Source organism: Cercospora beticola, chromosome 7, assembly GCF_033473495.1.
Source record: "Cercospora beticola chromosome 7, complete sequence".
Classification (NCBI taxonomy): domain Eukaryota; kingdom Fungi; phylum Ascomycota; class Dothideomycetes; order Mycosphaerellales; family Mycosphaerellaceae; genus Cercospora; species Cercospora beticola.
In genome coordinates, this window is record NC_088941.1 from 1,699,985 (window position 1) to 1,715,706 (window position 15,722).

General features: G+C 51.6%; 8 protein-coding genes across 8 annotated transcripts; 6 read left to right on the forward strand and 2 right to left on the reverse strand.

Annotated features, from left to right (window-relative positions):
• Positions 1–672: 672 nt before the first annotated feature.
• On the forward strand, positions 673–2,580 carry RHO25_010916 (uncharacterized protein; the record flags this gene model as incomplete). The annotated part of the gene is made up of 1 exon (XM_023602205.2): positions 673–2,580. The coding sequence occupies one exon, from the start codon at positions 673–675 to the stop codon at positions 2,578–2,580; it is 1,908 nt and encodes a 635-aa protein (XP_023450895.1).
• Positions 2,581–3,138: 558 nt separating this feature from the next.
• Positions 3,139–4,987, forward strand: RHO25_010917 (uncharacterized protein; the record flags this gene model as incomplete). Its single annotated transcript, XM_023602204.2, has 2 exons — positions 3,139–3,555; positions 3,626–4,987. The coding sequence occupies 2 exons, from the start codon at positions 3,139–3,141 to the stop codon at positions 4,985–4,987; spliced, it is 1,779 nt and encodes a 592-aa protein (XP_023450894.1).
• Positions 4,988–5,306: 319 nt separating this feature from the next.
• RPS29 (40S ribosomal protein uS14) lies at positions 5,307–5,646 on the forward strand (the record flags this gene model as incomplete). The annotated part of the gene is made up of 3 exons (XM_023602203.2): positions 5,307–5,368; positions 5,467–5,572; positions 5,638–5,646. The coding sequence occupies 3 exons, from the start codon at positions 5,307–5,309 to the stop codon at positions 5,644–5,646; spliced, it is 177 nt and encodes a 58-aa protein (XP_023451256.1).
• A 393-nt stretch (positions 5,647–6,039) lies between these two features.
• On the reverse strand, positions 6,040–7,275 carry RHO25_010919 (uncharacterized protein; the record flags this gene model as incomplete). Its single annotated transcript, XM_023602202.2, has 3 exons — positions 6,040–6,343; positions 6,401–6,601; positions 6,656–7,275. 3 exons carry the CDS (start codon positions 7,273–7,275, stop codon positions 6,040–6,042), a joined length of 1,125 nt encoding a protein of 374 aa, XP_023451255.2.
• A 624-nt stretch (positions 7,276–7,899) lies between these two features.
• On the forward strand, positions 7,900–8,966 carry RHO25_010920 (uncharacterized protein; the record flags this gene model as incomplete). The annotated part of the gene is made up of 3 exons (XM_023602201.2): positions 7,900–8,141; positions 8,200–8,226; positions 8,279–8,966. The coding sequence occupies 3 exons, from the start codon at positions 7,900–7,902 to the stop codon at positions 8,964–8,966; spliced, it is 957 nt and encodes a 318-aa protein (XP_023450893.1).
• Positions 8,967–9,175: 209 nt separating this feature from the next.
• RHO25_010921 (uncharacterized protein) lies at positions 9,176–10,207 on the reverse strand (the record flags this gene model as incomplete). Its single annotated transcript, XM_065603340.1, has 3 exons — positions 9,176–9,657; positions 9,726–9,884; positions 9,943–10,207. The coding sequence occupies 3 exons, from the start codon at positions 10,205–10,207 to the stop codon at positions 9,176–9,178; spliced, it is 906 nt and encodes a 301-aa protein (XP_065459412.1).
• A 749-nt stretch (positions 10,208–10,956) lies between these two features.
• RHO25_010922 (uncharacterized protein) lies at positions 10,957–12,138 on the forward strand (the record flags this gene model as incomplete). The annotated part of the gene is made up of 1 exon (XM_023602199.2): positions 10,957–12,138. One exon carries the CDS (start codon positions 10,957–10,959, stop codon positions 12,136–12,138), a length of 1,182 nt encoding a protein of 393 aa, XP_023451366.1.
• A 1,113-nt stretch (positions 12,139–13,251) lies between these two features.
• RHO25_010923 (uncharacterized protein) lies at positions 13,252–13,763 on the forward strand (the record flags this gene model as incomplete). Its single annotated transcript, XM_023602198.2, has 2 exons — positions 13,252–13,607; positions 13,673–13,763. 2 exons carry the CDS (start codon positions 13,252–13,254, stop codon positions 13,761–13,763), a joined length of 447 nt encoding a protein of 148 aa, XP_023450636.1.
• Positions 13,764–15,722: the final 1,959 nt, after the last annotated feature.

Consider the following 15,722-nt stretch of genomic DNA (forward strand, 5'->3'; position numbering starts at 1 on the left):
GCATTCGTTGCTCTTCTGTCTCGCGGTGCGGCGTGGTTTTTAGTGCTGCGAAGAACAGTAGCCTCCGCGCGCACACTAAATGGCAGAGCACATTCAATCGTAAAGCGGAATGCTTCGTCATCCATTGGACGAATCTCTGTTCTATTCGCGTCTGTTTGACGAGTCAGCGGAGAGATTTGTTGGAAGGATGATCAGCACGGAATCGACGTCGTTGGCGCATGTGGCGCCGTGAGGCTCAACAACGTGCGGACGCGACTCCGTGCCACATCCGACCAGGACCAGGACGGGACATTGCACAATGGCATCGCGTCGGAGGTCGTCCGTGTAGGCGGTGACGAGATATCGTGGTGAAAGACGAGTCGTGCAGAGGGAGCCGTGAGCAGTCGTTGCCAAATGGTCGGGTCGCATCTCAGCCGGTGCCAGTGCCAGCCTCGTGGTTGTGGTTGCCTGACCGGCCTGCTGGAGTCACAGAGAGCTGCATACGAATATTGCTCTCGCCGTGTTCGCGACTTTCGTGGACGTAGATGTACGGCGGTGAGAGAGACGTGTCGTGGTGACGAGAACGCGATGAGGGGCAAACGCGAAGCTTGGCATTTTGAGCCGCATTGACTCAAACATTTGTGACTGACTGATGAACTTCCTCGCTGATCACATCTACATCCACCAGCAAACATGGCAGATCGTACAGCGCAGATTCAGGAGTGGCAGGAGCGAGCCAAGGCCCTGGAGCCGCTCAACCTCAAGCAGATCGAGAAGCCGCTCGCCGAACTCGATGCCCACCTCACCCTCCGCAGCTACATCGTGGGCTACAGTGCCACCGACGCCGACACGACGGTATGGAAGACGCTGCGAGGCAACCGAGTGGCTCATGCATACATCAAACAAGGCCTGATGGTCAACCTGACCAGATGGTTCACCTTCATCGAGGAAACAGCAGCCCCCGCCATCGAACTGGCAACTCGCCCGGCCGAGAAGAAGGTGGTGGACGATGGCGCCAACTATGAGATTGGCTTGCCTGACACGGAGAATGGTGTGGTCACACGATTCCCGCCAGAGCCCTCAGGATACCTACACATCGGACACGCTAAGGCTGCTCTGCTCAACGACTACTTTGCCCACAAGAAGTACAAAGGCAAGCTGATCCTGCGTTTTGATGACACAAACCCGTCGAAAGAGAAGGAGGAGTATCAAGACTCTATTCTGAAGGACTGTGAGCTTCTTGGGATCGAGCCGGACGTGGTCTCGTACACGAGCGATTACTTCCAAAATCTCTACGAGCGATGCGTGCAAGCTATCAAGGATGGTTTGGCTTATACGGATAACACTCCTCAAGAGCAGATGCAGAAGGAGCGCATGGAGAGGATTGAGAGTGCTCACCGCAATGACTCAGTCGAGGAGAACCTGAAGCATTTCGAGGAGATGAAGGCTGGCACAGATGAGGGCATCAAGTGGTCTGTTCGTGCAAAGATTGACATGTCTAGCAACAACGGTGCCATGCGAGACCCCGTCATCTACCGCTGCAATCCAGAGGCGCATCACCGCACAGGAAACACATGGAAGATCTACCCAACCTACGACTTTGCTTGCCCGATTGTGGACTCAGACGAGGGCATTACTCACGCTTTGAGGACCACCGAGTACAACGATCGTGATGCGCAGTACCAGTGGTTCATCAAGGCCCTCAAGCTGCGTCCCGTGCACAACTGGAATTTCTCCCGCATGAACTTCATCAAGACCTTCTTGTCGAAGCGCAAGCTTACGAAAGTCGTCGATGAGGGCAAGGTTTGGGGCTGGGATGATCCGCGTATGCCTACTGTCCGCGGTATCCGTCGCCGCGGTATGACCATTCCGGCTCTGCAGGAGTTCATTGTGAAGCAGGGACCATCGAAGAACATCAACATGATGGACTGGACCACCTTCTGGGCGACCAACAAGAAGCACATTGACCCAATCGCAAAGCGCTACACTGCTGTCGAGTCCAAGGACAAGGTGACAGTCACCGTGACTGGTGCACCAGAGGCTCCACGCACCGAGGAGAAGCCAGTGCACGCCAAGAACGCTGACTTGGGCAACAAAAAGGTCGTCTTCAGCAAGACTATCATTCTTGACCAGGCCGATGCGCAGTCGTTTGCCGAGGACGAGGAGATTACCCTCATGAACTGGGGCAACGCCATCGTGCGCAAGAAGAAGTACACTCTGAATCCACTCAATCTGGTAAAGTCTGAGGAGAACAAGACCGTGTCTGAGCTGGAGCTTGAGCTGCATCTTCAAGGCGATGTCAAGAAGACGAGCAAGAAAGTCACTTGGCTCTCAACAGACCAGGAGCTCGTGCCTCTTGTCATGTACGACTTCGACTACCTCATCAAGAAGGACAAGCTCGAGGAGGAGGACGATTTCGAGAAGTCTCTCAACCCAGAGACCGAGTTCAAGACTGAGGCCCTCGCAGACTGCAATGTTGCTGAGCTGAAAGAGGACGATATCGTACAGTTCGATCGCAAGGGTTACTTCCGCATTGACAAGGCTTTCAAGCATGGCGAGCCGGTCGTTGCTTTCCAGATCCCAACTGGTAAGAAGATGTAGGATGTTTACCACATGATCAGACGATAGATACGACGCGACACGAAAAGCAAAAAGTTTCATCGCCTTGAGCGACGTTTCTGCGCGGTTTCTTTGCGCCTCGAACCTCCCGTTCCAAACGGCTTGCGAACGGTCATGGGATGATCACTGCGCTAAAATAACAGTGAAGTTATAGACGCATTTATCCGGCGCTGTGTCACGACCGCGCGTATCACATCCTCATGGCATCCCTTGCAGAGTCGAGAACAAATTCCCTCTGCAAGCTTTCATCCAAGCGGCCACTCTTTAAGAATTCGAGGAGGCCATACAGGAGCTTGATGCTACATGTTGAACGCGACCAACTCTTCGCAACCATGCCCTTCCCACACCTTCCACGTTCCATATCCACTTTCAAAGCTTGTTTGACCTCCGCGAACCGATGGGTCAGATGAGAAGCCCAGGCGGCTGGCACGGAATGTGAACGCGGACTATGTTCGACGCGCCTGCTGATCAGCAGTTATGAGTATGGGGGACGCGCCTGAAGCATCGCGACTGTCCAAGTGGTAGACAGCCTGTGCAAAGATGTTTCTCAAGGGCCTGCTCGTCATTGCACTCTCGACAGTCAACCTTACAACAGCGGCACGGCAGGACGCTGGCCGGAATGCTCTCGAATCAGCCGCGCACCAACAGATCAGCTCGCCCAGCACCCTGAATAGCGACTTTGAACCTCAATTGAGTGGGAGCCATATCAATGAGCCTATAACGGATAATCCGACATCGATAACAGGCTCGCCGAAGAGCGAACGAGAAATCGCAGATCATGGCATTGATTCGACTGGAGATGCGCATATATCTTCAAAGGCACTCAGTCAGAATACTGAACTATCGCGCGATTCATTGGTCTGGGCTCAGCGGTCCAAGCAAGAGCTTTTAGATGCCGACGAGGCATATCGGATGAGTGTACAGACAGGAGGCACAAGGAAACGTCAAACAAATGCGGTATGTCTCGCACCTCTTGGTCGCCATGGATGTTCTCCAGTGTTCTGACATACAGCCTTGACCATGACAGGCATACAGCGATGGTAACGGCACAGTCACGAATGATTGTCGGACCGCACCTGTCTACCAGATCCGCAATGGCACTCTATCCGTCTTCCTAGGGAATACGCAGTACTTTTACACAACCAACTCAAGTGTGGATGCGCAACCATTCATTCCAACACTGAATCCAGGCAACATCGCACGGACCTTCAGGCTTGGAGCTGCCGGAGAAGTCATCTGGAGAAATGCTGCATTCGATTCAGGACAAGCGCAATTCTGCTCAATGGACGACGGCACCATCTATGCAGTATTTCGCGCAGCTGCGAGGCCAGTAGGCTGTCTCAATACGAGGCTTATGCTCTTCGTTGCATCGTCTTGTGCCAGGTTGCCTGAGTATGTGGTCACCACAACTCTTGCGAATGGAATCCAGCAATCACTAGCGACAAGCACTTCTACAACCACGGTTGGTGTAACGACAATCACAGTAACGTATCAAGTAACTGCTCCAGCCTCAACCACGACTGTGACAACGTACTTGGCTGCAGCAACAACTGTCGTCACGACACAACCTCTCACTACCTATGTCACAACAACCACTACTCAATCAGCCAGCCCGGCCGCTGCAAATCCAGGAACGGTCACTGTAGTTCAAACAGTCACAATCCCCACAATCACCTCCACGCTCACCCAGACAACGACACCTCCGCCTGTCACCCAAACGACAACAGTAGCATCCGGCGTGGTGACTGTCTCCCAGCTCCCCGCCCCAACCACATGCAACAACCAAGGCGTGGAATACGCCGCCTTCCGCAACAACCCCGGCTACCAAAACAACGGCAACTTCCAACCCGAATTCATGAAATCCAGAGCCGCAGGCGGTACCTGGGAAGTCATCTACACATCCGGCATAACCGACGGCATAGGCGGTTTCCCTCAACTCTGCGGGCCCAACCCAAGCGATAACGTAACAGTTTACGGAAACCCCCAGTCCTTCTCCTGCGTAGAATTCTCCATCATGCATCGGTTCTATCTCTTTCCTTACATGACCGGCACTTACACGTTCTTTTGGGAAGCCAACGATGATCGCGCATGGTTATGGATCGGAAATAATGCTCGAACAGGCTGGATTGGGAATAATGCTGATAGGCAGACGGCTTATTTGGCCTCAGCTCAGCCTTTTACACTTGACCTCGTAGCGGGAGACTACTATGCAATGCGGGTGGCGTTCTCGCAAGGCGGTGGTGGTGCGAATTGGGGGTTCAATGTCACGGATCCGAATGGGCAGGTTGCATGGGATAGGAATACGAGAGCTTCGCCGTACATTGTTAGGAGGTCGTGCGATAATACTACCGCGCCGCAGTTTACGACGCCGTTTGGGCAGGAGACGTGATGGGACGATGAGAGAAGGTGCGAGGGCGGGTTGCGGTATGTACACGAGTAGTGCTGCATTTTGGTTTACCGGTAGCAATATTGACGTACTTCTTTGGTCTTTCGACTCCATAATGCGCACCGTATTCTTGTACTATCCAGCGCAGTACATTGATCATGGATCATGTCAAAGCATCACGTTTCTGCCAAGATGAAACCTGACGTTGAAGTCCAGTCCATCATCTCACCACCTTGATGGGCCACCAACACTGCAAATTTGACCCCAGCGAATCCCATCTCACCTCCTCACCGCATCGACCCAAGCCATCAAGAACATCAAAATGTCCCACGACACAGTCTTCTACTCGCGTCCACGCACTTACGGCAAAGGCTCTCGTGGCTGGTAAGCTACATCCTTCCCTCACTTCAACCAGAAAATGCCAAGACTTTCCCGCTTTCTCTTTCTCCCGACGAAGTACATGCTGATCATGCTTGCGATAGCCGCGTCACTGGCGACAAGAAAAAGTCCGGTGTCATTCGCAAATATGGCTTGAATATGTCTCGTCAAGCGTTTCGTGAGAAGGCGGCGGATATTGGGTTTCATAAGGTGAGCAGCAAATCTCTTTGGGTTCGCGCAGAGCATAGGATAAGAAGCTGACTTGTTTGGTGAAGTACCGCTAGAGATTTTTGAGGCTTTGGTGCAGCGGTTGTGATGGATCTGAATGGGACGATTGCGGTTTCCGATGAGGTTGTCTGAGGCCCATTAGATCCTCTAGAATGCAAACTCATGACCGGGGCCATTTTTCCCGTACCTTTTCCCCGTGCACTGCCAATTGCCACGCCATACTCCTCATGATACGAGGTCTTGCGAGGAAGCATGTCTAATGATGCTCGGCAAGGATCGTTCGCAAGTCTGGTGGGCCAAGAAAAGGTTTTCTCGCGTTTGCTCAAGTGCGTGATGACTGAGCAGGTGCTTCAGCGATGTTCCACAGCGTAGATCGAATCTAAGCAGTGTTCGTAGTGGTCTTTCACCAGCTCTATACATCCCGATGCATAACCTGTATGTTCTGATTTTCAATCATGCTCCCCGGGTGGTGGCGAATGCCGCTCCAACCGCTCCCCGATCTTCGCGCCCTCATCATTCTCGTCTGGAACACCATAGCCAGGATGCTTAGAACGAGCCGGCGAACTGGTGTTGGTAACATTGATAGCCTCGGCGTCGCTATACGAATGAACCTCTTGCAGCAATGCAGGCAGATATTCAAAATATGCTGCATTTCCTGCCTCGGCCGCCATGAGTTTATCATACCAGATCATGACTTGCAGGGTGAAGTAGGGTAAGTTACACTTCAGAATTCCGCCGCGCAACTGGATCATTCTGCAAGAGTGATGTTAGTGCTTTCCACTGAGCAAGCATAGGCAGGCCATAACGTACTTCTGCTGCGCTCGACGGTGTCCTCTGTGGGCTAGTGCTCTGTCGCCGTAGATGTGTTCGTGCAACGCTAATTGGCCCATTGCGACGATTAAGGCGTTGCTCGTGGCTCGGTGAGGGTCATCCAATGCATCATTGATGGCTCGAATCGTCTTGCCGCGCAGCCATAGTGCCTTTACCAAGGGAAAACTTCCATTTGCAACACTGTCAACGCTGTTAGCCCAGGCGCCGAGTAAGCCGGGGTGGCAAGATACGCACGGAATGCCGGTCGCGAGCAATAGAGACATATAGTACAAAGCAGGCTCTGAGAACTCCATCCTCCTCGACCAGGTGGTATAGAGTTGAATTTGCTGCATATTGGTCTTGAGTAGACTGGTGCTTCGTGGCATTGTCCGTTCGTACCAATAGCTAGTCAGCCAATCGAACCATGGCTCAAAAGGCACTTGATGCGCGGCGGCATTGGCCTGGCTGGTCAGATCTGACTGCCTGATGAGGAACATGGTACGATCCGTGCTACTGGCATTCTTCGTGCGTTCGCGATGCGGCGAGGCGGGCGCGCGCGAGCCCTTCCTGGGCGTGGAAGATGAAGGATTCCTCTTGCGTTGCTGGTGTCGCCGCGTGGCCTTGATTTGCGGGGATCGCACTTTACGATCATTCTTTGGGGCAGTTGCGCGTTTTGAACGCGCAGGAGCAGCTTGTGGAAAATCGGAGATGCTCAAGTTCGCCCTAAATTTTGCCTGTTTCGGACCTTCTGCTGCCAAACGGTTATTGCGATGCTGCGTGGAGGCGATATGACTTCTGATCTTTCGTCTGGTCCCTCGCGACTTGAACTTCTCGGTATCTTCCTGGCCGATGAAGGAAAAGACTTGCGGTGCCATCCTCGTCCTGCCTGCCTCACAACTCGACCTGTAGGTCTGGATAATGCTGCAAAAACACCGCGCTGGGCGCTCGCGGAAGTCCCTGGTTGTATCTTCTTTGCAGAGAAGAGAGTTTGTCTACGAAAGTGGCGTACCGTAGGCGCGCTGCCGAGATCGAAAGATGCAGAAGCTGACATGTTCAGCGACAGCAGACTTACCTGAGTCCAAGTATATGTCGTCTTCTACGCAACGGCACAGCCATGATGGCAGGAGTTGCGAACGCACGAGGAAGACGAATGAGGTTTCCAGAATGGCCGTTGCATACCGCCTCCCTTTTAGTTAGCGGCGCGGAGTTAGCTGCGCAGGAAGGAGCCAATGAGCGATAAGCATCGCGCAGCCCGTTTCAGCCTTTTGCTCCGGCAGCTTGTCTTCCTTCAGCAACTTCACCGTCATCATCCTACCGAAAATCCACCTATCGCTGCGGGAACATGCACCACGCGGTCTGCACTATAACCATCTTGCGGGCCATCTGCACCACGCAGCTCGCCGATACTGTAGATCTATCCATCTCTTGAACATATAAGTGGTAGGCGGCGACTCCGACTTCTCTGTTTCTTTTCCCGGCCATTGGAATCATCTTTCGAAATGCGTTCAACATCACTAGTGGCCATTGCGGCTGCTGTCACCACTGCTTGTGCTTCCACATTGTACAATATATCAAACGAGAACCACACCTGCGTCCTCGACCCTGCATACCTCTCGTGCTCTGCATCGGCGAACACGAAGAATGTCGATACCTGCTGTGTTGAGACATTCGGCGGACTGGTCTTGCTAACTCAATTCTGGAACGTCTACGCCGATAAGCCAATTCCTCAGAACACATGGACGTAAGGACTATGCCGTTCGAGATCATGCATTGAACCTGTCACTGACACTGCTCCGCAGCTTGCACGGCTTGTGGCCTGACTTCTGGTATTGCAAACCTTCTGAGCCTTCCCCATCTATTAACTGACACGCATCAAAGTAATGGCAGCTATACTCAGTACTGCGATTTAGATCGCCAATACGACCCCGTCCCATCGCCAAACACCACGAACGGCCTTCCCAATGGCACCGTCGTCTCACCTTACACAGGTCCCAACATCGGCACCTTCCTTGAGCCCTTCGGCAAATACGACCTCTCAGCCTGGATGGAAAAGTACTGGATCTCGAATTACGGTCCCAACGCCGACTTCTGGGCTCACGAGTTCTCCAAGCACGCGACATGCTACTCGACTTTCGATATCCCCTGCTACGGACCCCAATACGTTCAGCACCAAGAGGTCGTAGACTTCTTCGAGACAACGATTTGGTACTATAAGCAATATCCCACGTGGGAGTGGCTTTCCAAGCACAGCATTCTGCCGAGTAATAGCACGGGATACAGCAAGGTGGATTTCGAGAATGCACTTGCTGCGGAACATGGTGCGGTGCCGTATGTCGGGTGCTCGGGCCCCAGGTATAATGAGACGGAAGCTGGCAGGAGGGAGAACTCGACGGATTCGGGCAGGACGGTGTTAAGTGAGGTTTGGTACTACATGCATACTTATGGTAGGCCGCAGGATCGTCGATACGTGCCTGTCGATCAGACGAGCCGCAGTGGGTGCACCAATGCTACTGGTGGCGTGTGGTATTACGAGCCAACGAAGACGGATGGGCACTACGAATTGTAGAGCGCCCGTTGATGGAGTAACGAGAACATGTACATACAAAGACAAGAATTGGAGGCCAGAAGTTCTCACGAGAACCAGCATTGCAAATATGAAAATCTATTCATAACCTTCACAAGACGCCAGCAAAGCTACGCCAGCCCCCAACAAGTGCCAAAAGCGAACTTCACCACCCATGCCCACACCCATATACGCCTGTCCTCCTTTCTCACTCAATCCCCATACTCCGGCGGCTCAAGCTCAAAAAACTCATCATACTCCTCCTTCTTATCCTCCGCAATACAATTGTAACTCACCCAAGCATCCAACGCCATCCAAGCATAACTATCAGCATTAATCTCCGCAGCCCCCGGATTATCATCCTGATCCTCATCTACCAACCCAAAGCAGCGTTCAGGATCATAAGCACTGGCCCCATCAGCATTATTCACATCCACAATTTGTGCTCCAACACCAGAATCCACGCCCATGGTTTTGTAATGTAACATTTCATGTAAAGCGATACGGGAGAAAGTATCCATTTTGGTGCTGGCGTAATTGTCGAGTTTGGAGCAGGAGACGTCGATGATTGTTGTTCCGCGGTTGTAGGCTATGGGGCAGAAGTGGATTTTTTCGCGGTTGTCGGAGGGGTCGATGTCGGTGTAGGCTAGGGTTCCTTCGTTGGAGCAGGTGTTTCCTGTGTCGACGCCGAAGTCTGTTGGGGAGGGTTGTTAGTTGAGACTACCATCAGTGAATACTTGGATACTCCTGCTGAATGCTTACCTTTATTATCCACAACAAAACTTCCCACGATCTTCCCAACCATGCCTTCTGCGCTGCTTTGTCCCGAAATCTTTCTCAATACCTCTTCGACATTGGCTTGCGTGTCGTCTTCATCATCACTCAGAGGGAAGAATGTTTTGTAGACTTCATTCCCCTTGCCTAGAACCTCGTCAGTCCTCTGTGATCTGAAGCATTGCTGTTCCATGGGTTTACAGACCAGCAGCGTTAGCGCCCCAAGCTGACAAGGCTCGCATTTCGCCGACACAAATGATATCGTGGAGTTTTTGTAAACGTGACTTGTCTGTTGCGTCATCTTTATTGAAGTTGAGGTATTTCCACTCGTTGCCACAGGCGCCTCCGAGAGGATAAGATGATGGTTCAGCGCTTGTCTGTCGAGCTACTTTGGTCGGTGCATTGGGCACTGGTTTTGCGTTGGCAATCGCAAGGATTGCAGAGAGGATGAAGGGGTATGAAGACACCATCTTCGAATAAATAGATGATTTTGTGGCTGGTGCGATATGCTTCAGAATATTGTATCATCATCATCAGTGATTGTATCATCATCATCAGTGATGCTTTCATGTCTTATAATCTTCGAGTTGCTCTCATTTGCATGGCGTTCTTGCCGACCCATCGCGGATTCGCACTGCCATAGTGATTGATTAATCCAACAACGGGGCCAGTATAGGATTTGAGACTATATTGAGTAGCTGAGCGGAGTGCTAGGACGAGGGCGAGGGTTTCGAGAGACGGCAGGTCTTGCAATATGCGGAACCGTAACAGTGGTGCCTCTCGGACGACAATACATTTCGTCTCGAAGCGTGGCGGGGCTGTGATGCCAAGAGAAGATCGATAGTCGACCGTTATAGAACGCACTGGTGACAGAGCTCGCTCGATAGAACATCGCTGAAAGAACTGTTACATGGAGTTGTGTTGGTATGGAGTCCCGATCCTTCTCATACGCAGACATGACGTTCAGCTTGGCGTATATGGGCTGTGCAGGCCAGAGAAAGCAGGTCGAACAACGTTGTGCAACGACTGAAGTAACAAGCATGTCCATCCATCTCGTAAATACCAACAACTCCGGTGTGTGAACAGGACGCGCGATTTGATCCTCAGTCTCCGAAGGAACTTGGCCATGAGATGACTCATCAAGTGAAGCAGGTGCCTTGTAAGCGAGCTTGAGAGTACTTATCCGCTGTTGAGCCAGTCTCTGTACGAATCCACCAAAATGCCCGACTTGAAGATCCACACAGCGATACACAGCCGCTATCAAGTCTTCGACCTCTCCGGAGCCCTGCCTTTCAGCATCGTCTTTGGCCTTTGTCGCCGTTCGACAGCCGACACAGATCCTCGATCTTTGATCATAGACATTGCAGAGTCCGCTCTGGATGTTCCATATGCACTCGCTAGTGGGCTGCTGACCCTCCACGAGAGTAGAAGGGAGGAAGGTCTTGATGGCGTGGTCGACAAAAGTCGCTTGGCTCATTTGAGAAGCGAAGGGGGCAGCAAAATCACGCTGAGCTCTCCAGTGGGCCGAACTCAGCACTGGAGAAATGCTTTCGCGATTTTCCAGTATCCTGTCGATCCTGGAAGCGAACTCGGTGCTCTTTTCAAAGCTGGGCAAAGGTACACCATTCAGTTAGCCGGTCCAGACCTCGGAGTGCAACGATATCAGTACGATGAACAGCAGTCGACTGATCTCGGAGCAATTGAATTCTGTGAAAAGCCGAAGTTGATCAACAGTAAAAGCTCAGCCGGCAAAGCAAGTTTTACTGTTGTCCCAACATTGCCAGCACCGCCACGGCTTCGAACAAGCATAAACATCCGCGAGGAGCAGAAGACAAGCGCAGATGACGATGAGACCCAGCAGCTGTTTGTGAACACATCGGTGTTGAACACTGGTTCTCAGCCAATTACTGTCCAGACGCGAGGTCAACAACGCTTTCTCGTGCCATGGGGTCCATTTCAGCCTGAAGAAGATTCAACAGCGGATTCGAGACCACGAGCAATCGACCCAGAGAGCCAAGCGCCTGCCTCAAGCTTTGAGGTTGTCGACACAACATCGGGACAAATTGTGCGCGCGGCAGCTCAACCCGGTGTTTGCAGCCTCACCGAGAAGCATGATCCCAGGCCAGAGTTGGCGAAGCTACTAACTCTTGAGCCAGGTAAGCCACTGGAGAGGCGTATCGATCTTTCAGCACGTATTTCAGGCCTACCGGACGGGCAATACGGCGTTCGTCTCGAGCCTCGAGGAATGTGGTGGTGTCTTGGTTCTTGCGAAGACTTTGCGCGGTCTGGGGAAGATCGTGTGCCGCATGAGCTGTACAATACTACAATACCGCCTGTTGTGTTGGAAAGTGAGGATACAGTCACCTTCAGCATACAAGGTGGCCGCTTGAAGACGAATTAGCTGGTGCCATTCGCGTCGAGCTCCAACGAGGCACTTCTACATGAAGTTGAGTGTCCAGTTGGGCTGGGATTGCTGCGCGCTCGACATAACTCAACTTCGGCTAGCAGCGCATCGTGCACGATGCACATGTAACTGCCGAAGACATTGACTCCATCCTCGTCGGGTTGTCCGTGTCTCTGGTCTCACTCGGCGGACTCCAGATACTGCTGTTGGCTTGATGGCATTGTCTTTGGCTTCGTGGCGTTCTATTCCAGGTCGTCCCCGTGTGCGCACAGAGACAGGTGGCCCTTCTGGCTTGCTGAGATGCTCAAAAATACACAATGGGCGTTGTTAGAGCGAAGTAGCGGCCAGGCGATTCTACGCCCACAGTATGCATTTGTGATGGAAGGTAGTATCGGAGCAACGGCATCTGACCCCTGCTTTTCCACATGTGTTGCTATTTTCGGCACTCTAGCGCCAAGCCTAACCTCTTTTCACGCTAGGTCTTTCTTTCCGCCCACCGTCTCGACTTCACATGTTTGACTTGCCACTCGTATTTGCGTATGGCATGCAACCACACTGAACTTTGCAAGTGGCCAGTGTACACCTTCTGCAGTATGGCTGAGACTGCAAATCGGTGCAGTACTGCTGGCCGCAATAGTTACCAGGAGCTATAGGTCAGCTGCACTCACATCAAGCATGGTTTGTCAAGAGAATACGAGGAATGATGTATTGGGTGCTGATGATCTTGGCCGTATTTGAAAAACATCTCCAGACAATATGCTCAAAGCAGTGCTCGGAATCGGATTACGCTCCACTTCGGGACGCAGTAGCTTTCCACTGACGCTCAAAATGGACATCTAGATTGGAGCCTATGCAAGTCTGACTTCACGAAGCACTCTCGGTGTGGAGAGATGGTGACGGTGACCTCGTGTTTGCTCTGCTGTCCAGACACCGCCATCAAGGCAGACTGAGGGAATTAACAGCAGACCAGCATACAAATAGTATCCTCAAGGCCTCCATCTTCTCGACATCATCCAGCAACACAATCTCACAGCTACAACAACATTAACACACTCCAACCCAACACATCAACATCAACACCACCTCTCAAAACTTCCACCAACCTTCAACATGCAATTCACCACCACCGTCCTCGCTCTGCTCGCCGCAGCCAGCGCCTCTGTCGCAAACCCAGTCCCAGCTGAGGCATCAAAGAACATGATGGCCGCCGCCACTCCCCAATGGACCATCGAGAACTTCACTCGCACTTGCAACGCCAACGACAGCAACTGCAAGTACAGCTTCGGCATCAACACCAACAACGGCCAAAAGGTCACCGGATGCAACTACTCCGTCAACGGCAAGCCAGCATCCCGCGCCACCTACCAGAACATCCAGTGCGGTGATTTCCGCATCGGAAGCACTTGGTCTGGCCAGTTTGGTGCTGGTCAAGGTTTCCAGACTTTGAGTGTTGTGAAGGGTCGACAGTGAGTTTCATTTCACCATCATGATGACAGATGAGAATATCTCGCTGATAGTTTGTCTCTTCTAGGATCGTCTACCCAGGTTACACTGACAAGCAGTTGGTGAACGGAAAGGCTGTCAAGCCAAACCAGAGCTACGCTCCACAGAACTTGCCATAGATTTTACTTCGATCTGAGACAGAACAATTGCATTGAATGGAGCACGGGACACGCATTGCATTGCATGAAACGACAGCATATTGAACGATCGCATGAGAGCATGAAGGTAGCATTGCAGAAAGGTTGCATAGTTTAATTACAATTTGTTTTTGACTTGCGAAGGAGTTCCAGTATATTCTTCCTTGCGCTCATACCATACAACCCACTAATTTGGGGCTACTGAACTGGAATGAAAGTGTTCAATATAGCAGATGTGCATCGCTAAATGGCATTAGCTCCGCTGGAGATCATAAAGTGTCCAAGATCAATCTGCATATTACGAGGTGTTGAAGATTCCGATGATAATAGCTGTGCAGCCAGTGGCGTCTTGATTGTTCGCCACGCGTGTGCTGATGGCCAAGAAAATTTGAAGCCTGTAAATTACCCGATTAGGCAATCGAGTAAAAGAAGCTCATGGAGGAGTTGCATTGACAACGAGCATTGATGCATACGGGCTGTCAGTCGCAGTCGTACAACTGTAGACAGACTCAGAGTTGGTATTGTGAGTTCAGTGGTGGTTGATGGGAGACATGGGAGGCAGAAGCCTCTCGATGAGTGTCCCCTCTCAACCGCCGAATTCGCCGACCAGCACTCGCTGCTGTACATCATCGATCACACGACATCCTGTTCTACCCGAATGACCTCTCGCCACAACACGGCAAAATACGAGACTCAATCATTGTATATTGTACGCACCGACATCTTCGTGCCGCAGCCAAGTCCGCTTCTACCTTCTCGTTGTTTCGAATATATTCGACCATTAATCAAAATAGCCGAATGGCGAAAAACTTCTCGTTGTCCAGATTTCTCCTTGACTAGAGCATTGTAGTACGGGAAAGATATGAGTATAGAAATTCTTCATGATCTTCTCATCTCGCATGTATAGGGACGGCTCGGAGTGCAATATACTTGTACGTAAGCTCGTTCGGATCCAAAGCCGATGATGTACATTCGGTACGTAGACGAAATTGCCGAATTGCAAAAGGCGGCAGTCGGATCCTAGAGCCTTCAGATCTTGGAGTGGAAGAATCGATGCGACAGATGTTGTGCAGGATGAAGAGGCGTTGCTGTCATCGAGCGCCATGCGTTGGAAATCCTGCAGTGCTCGAATCAGCACAACATCATCTTCTCTCACCAAGCATTCCCAAAGCAATTCGCAGTGCTTCTCCATACTCTTCCCTCTTGTACTGTACAGTACCCACATCCAGTCTCCACCTCAGCACGCCATAGCTCGGATCCCTTCTCTCCGCTCCGCTCCACTCCGCTCGTTCAACACACAGACCAAGCAAGCACGGCAAGCACCTCACTCTCAAACCAGCCCAACGTTTCACGATTCTCGACCATCCTGCTCCACAACCGAGAATAACACCTCCGCACAGGACCGTCTCCATCTTCCAGACTAAGCTTCAAAGTGACACTAGATTGCAGCAAGTGAATAAAGATCCAAAAATACAGTATGTAAACCCATGTCAAGTCAGATCTCACTCCCAAGATCGCAGATATGAGACTAGCGTGGCGGAAGCCAAGACCGAGTAGACATGTACTTAGACGCCAGGTTCAGATGTTCTCGTGCGTAAAAAAATGTGTGTGACGTGGTGTGAAAATGCCGAAGATGCGTGTGTGTGAGAGGAGCGGGTAACAGTTGCATCGAGATAGAGCTGGAGCAAACAAGAACGCGAAACGAAAGCTGCCAAGGGGGGAATAATGTAGAGAAAGTGAGAAACTTCGATCGATTGTGCAACAGCAGTGTTCGCCAAATATGATATGACATGTACAGAGTCCTCAAAAGCAAGACGGTATCATGTCAGCCGAAGCAATGAAACAACTATATGATTGCTGGGAAGAAGGAAGCCTGCCGTATAGAATCGCAGCAAAGGAGAGTAATTGTTGAGAATCATGATCAAATTCGGGAGAGCTGAA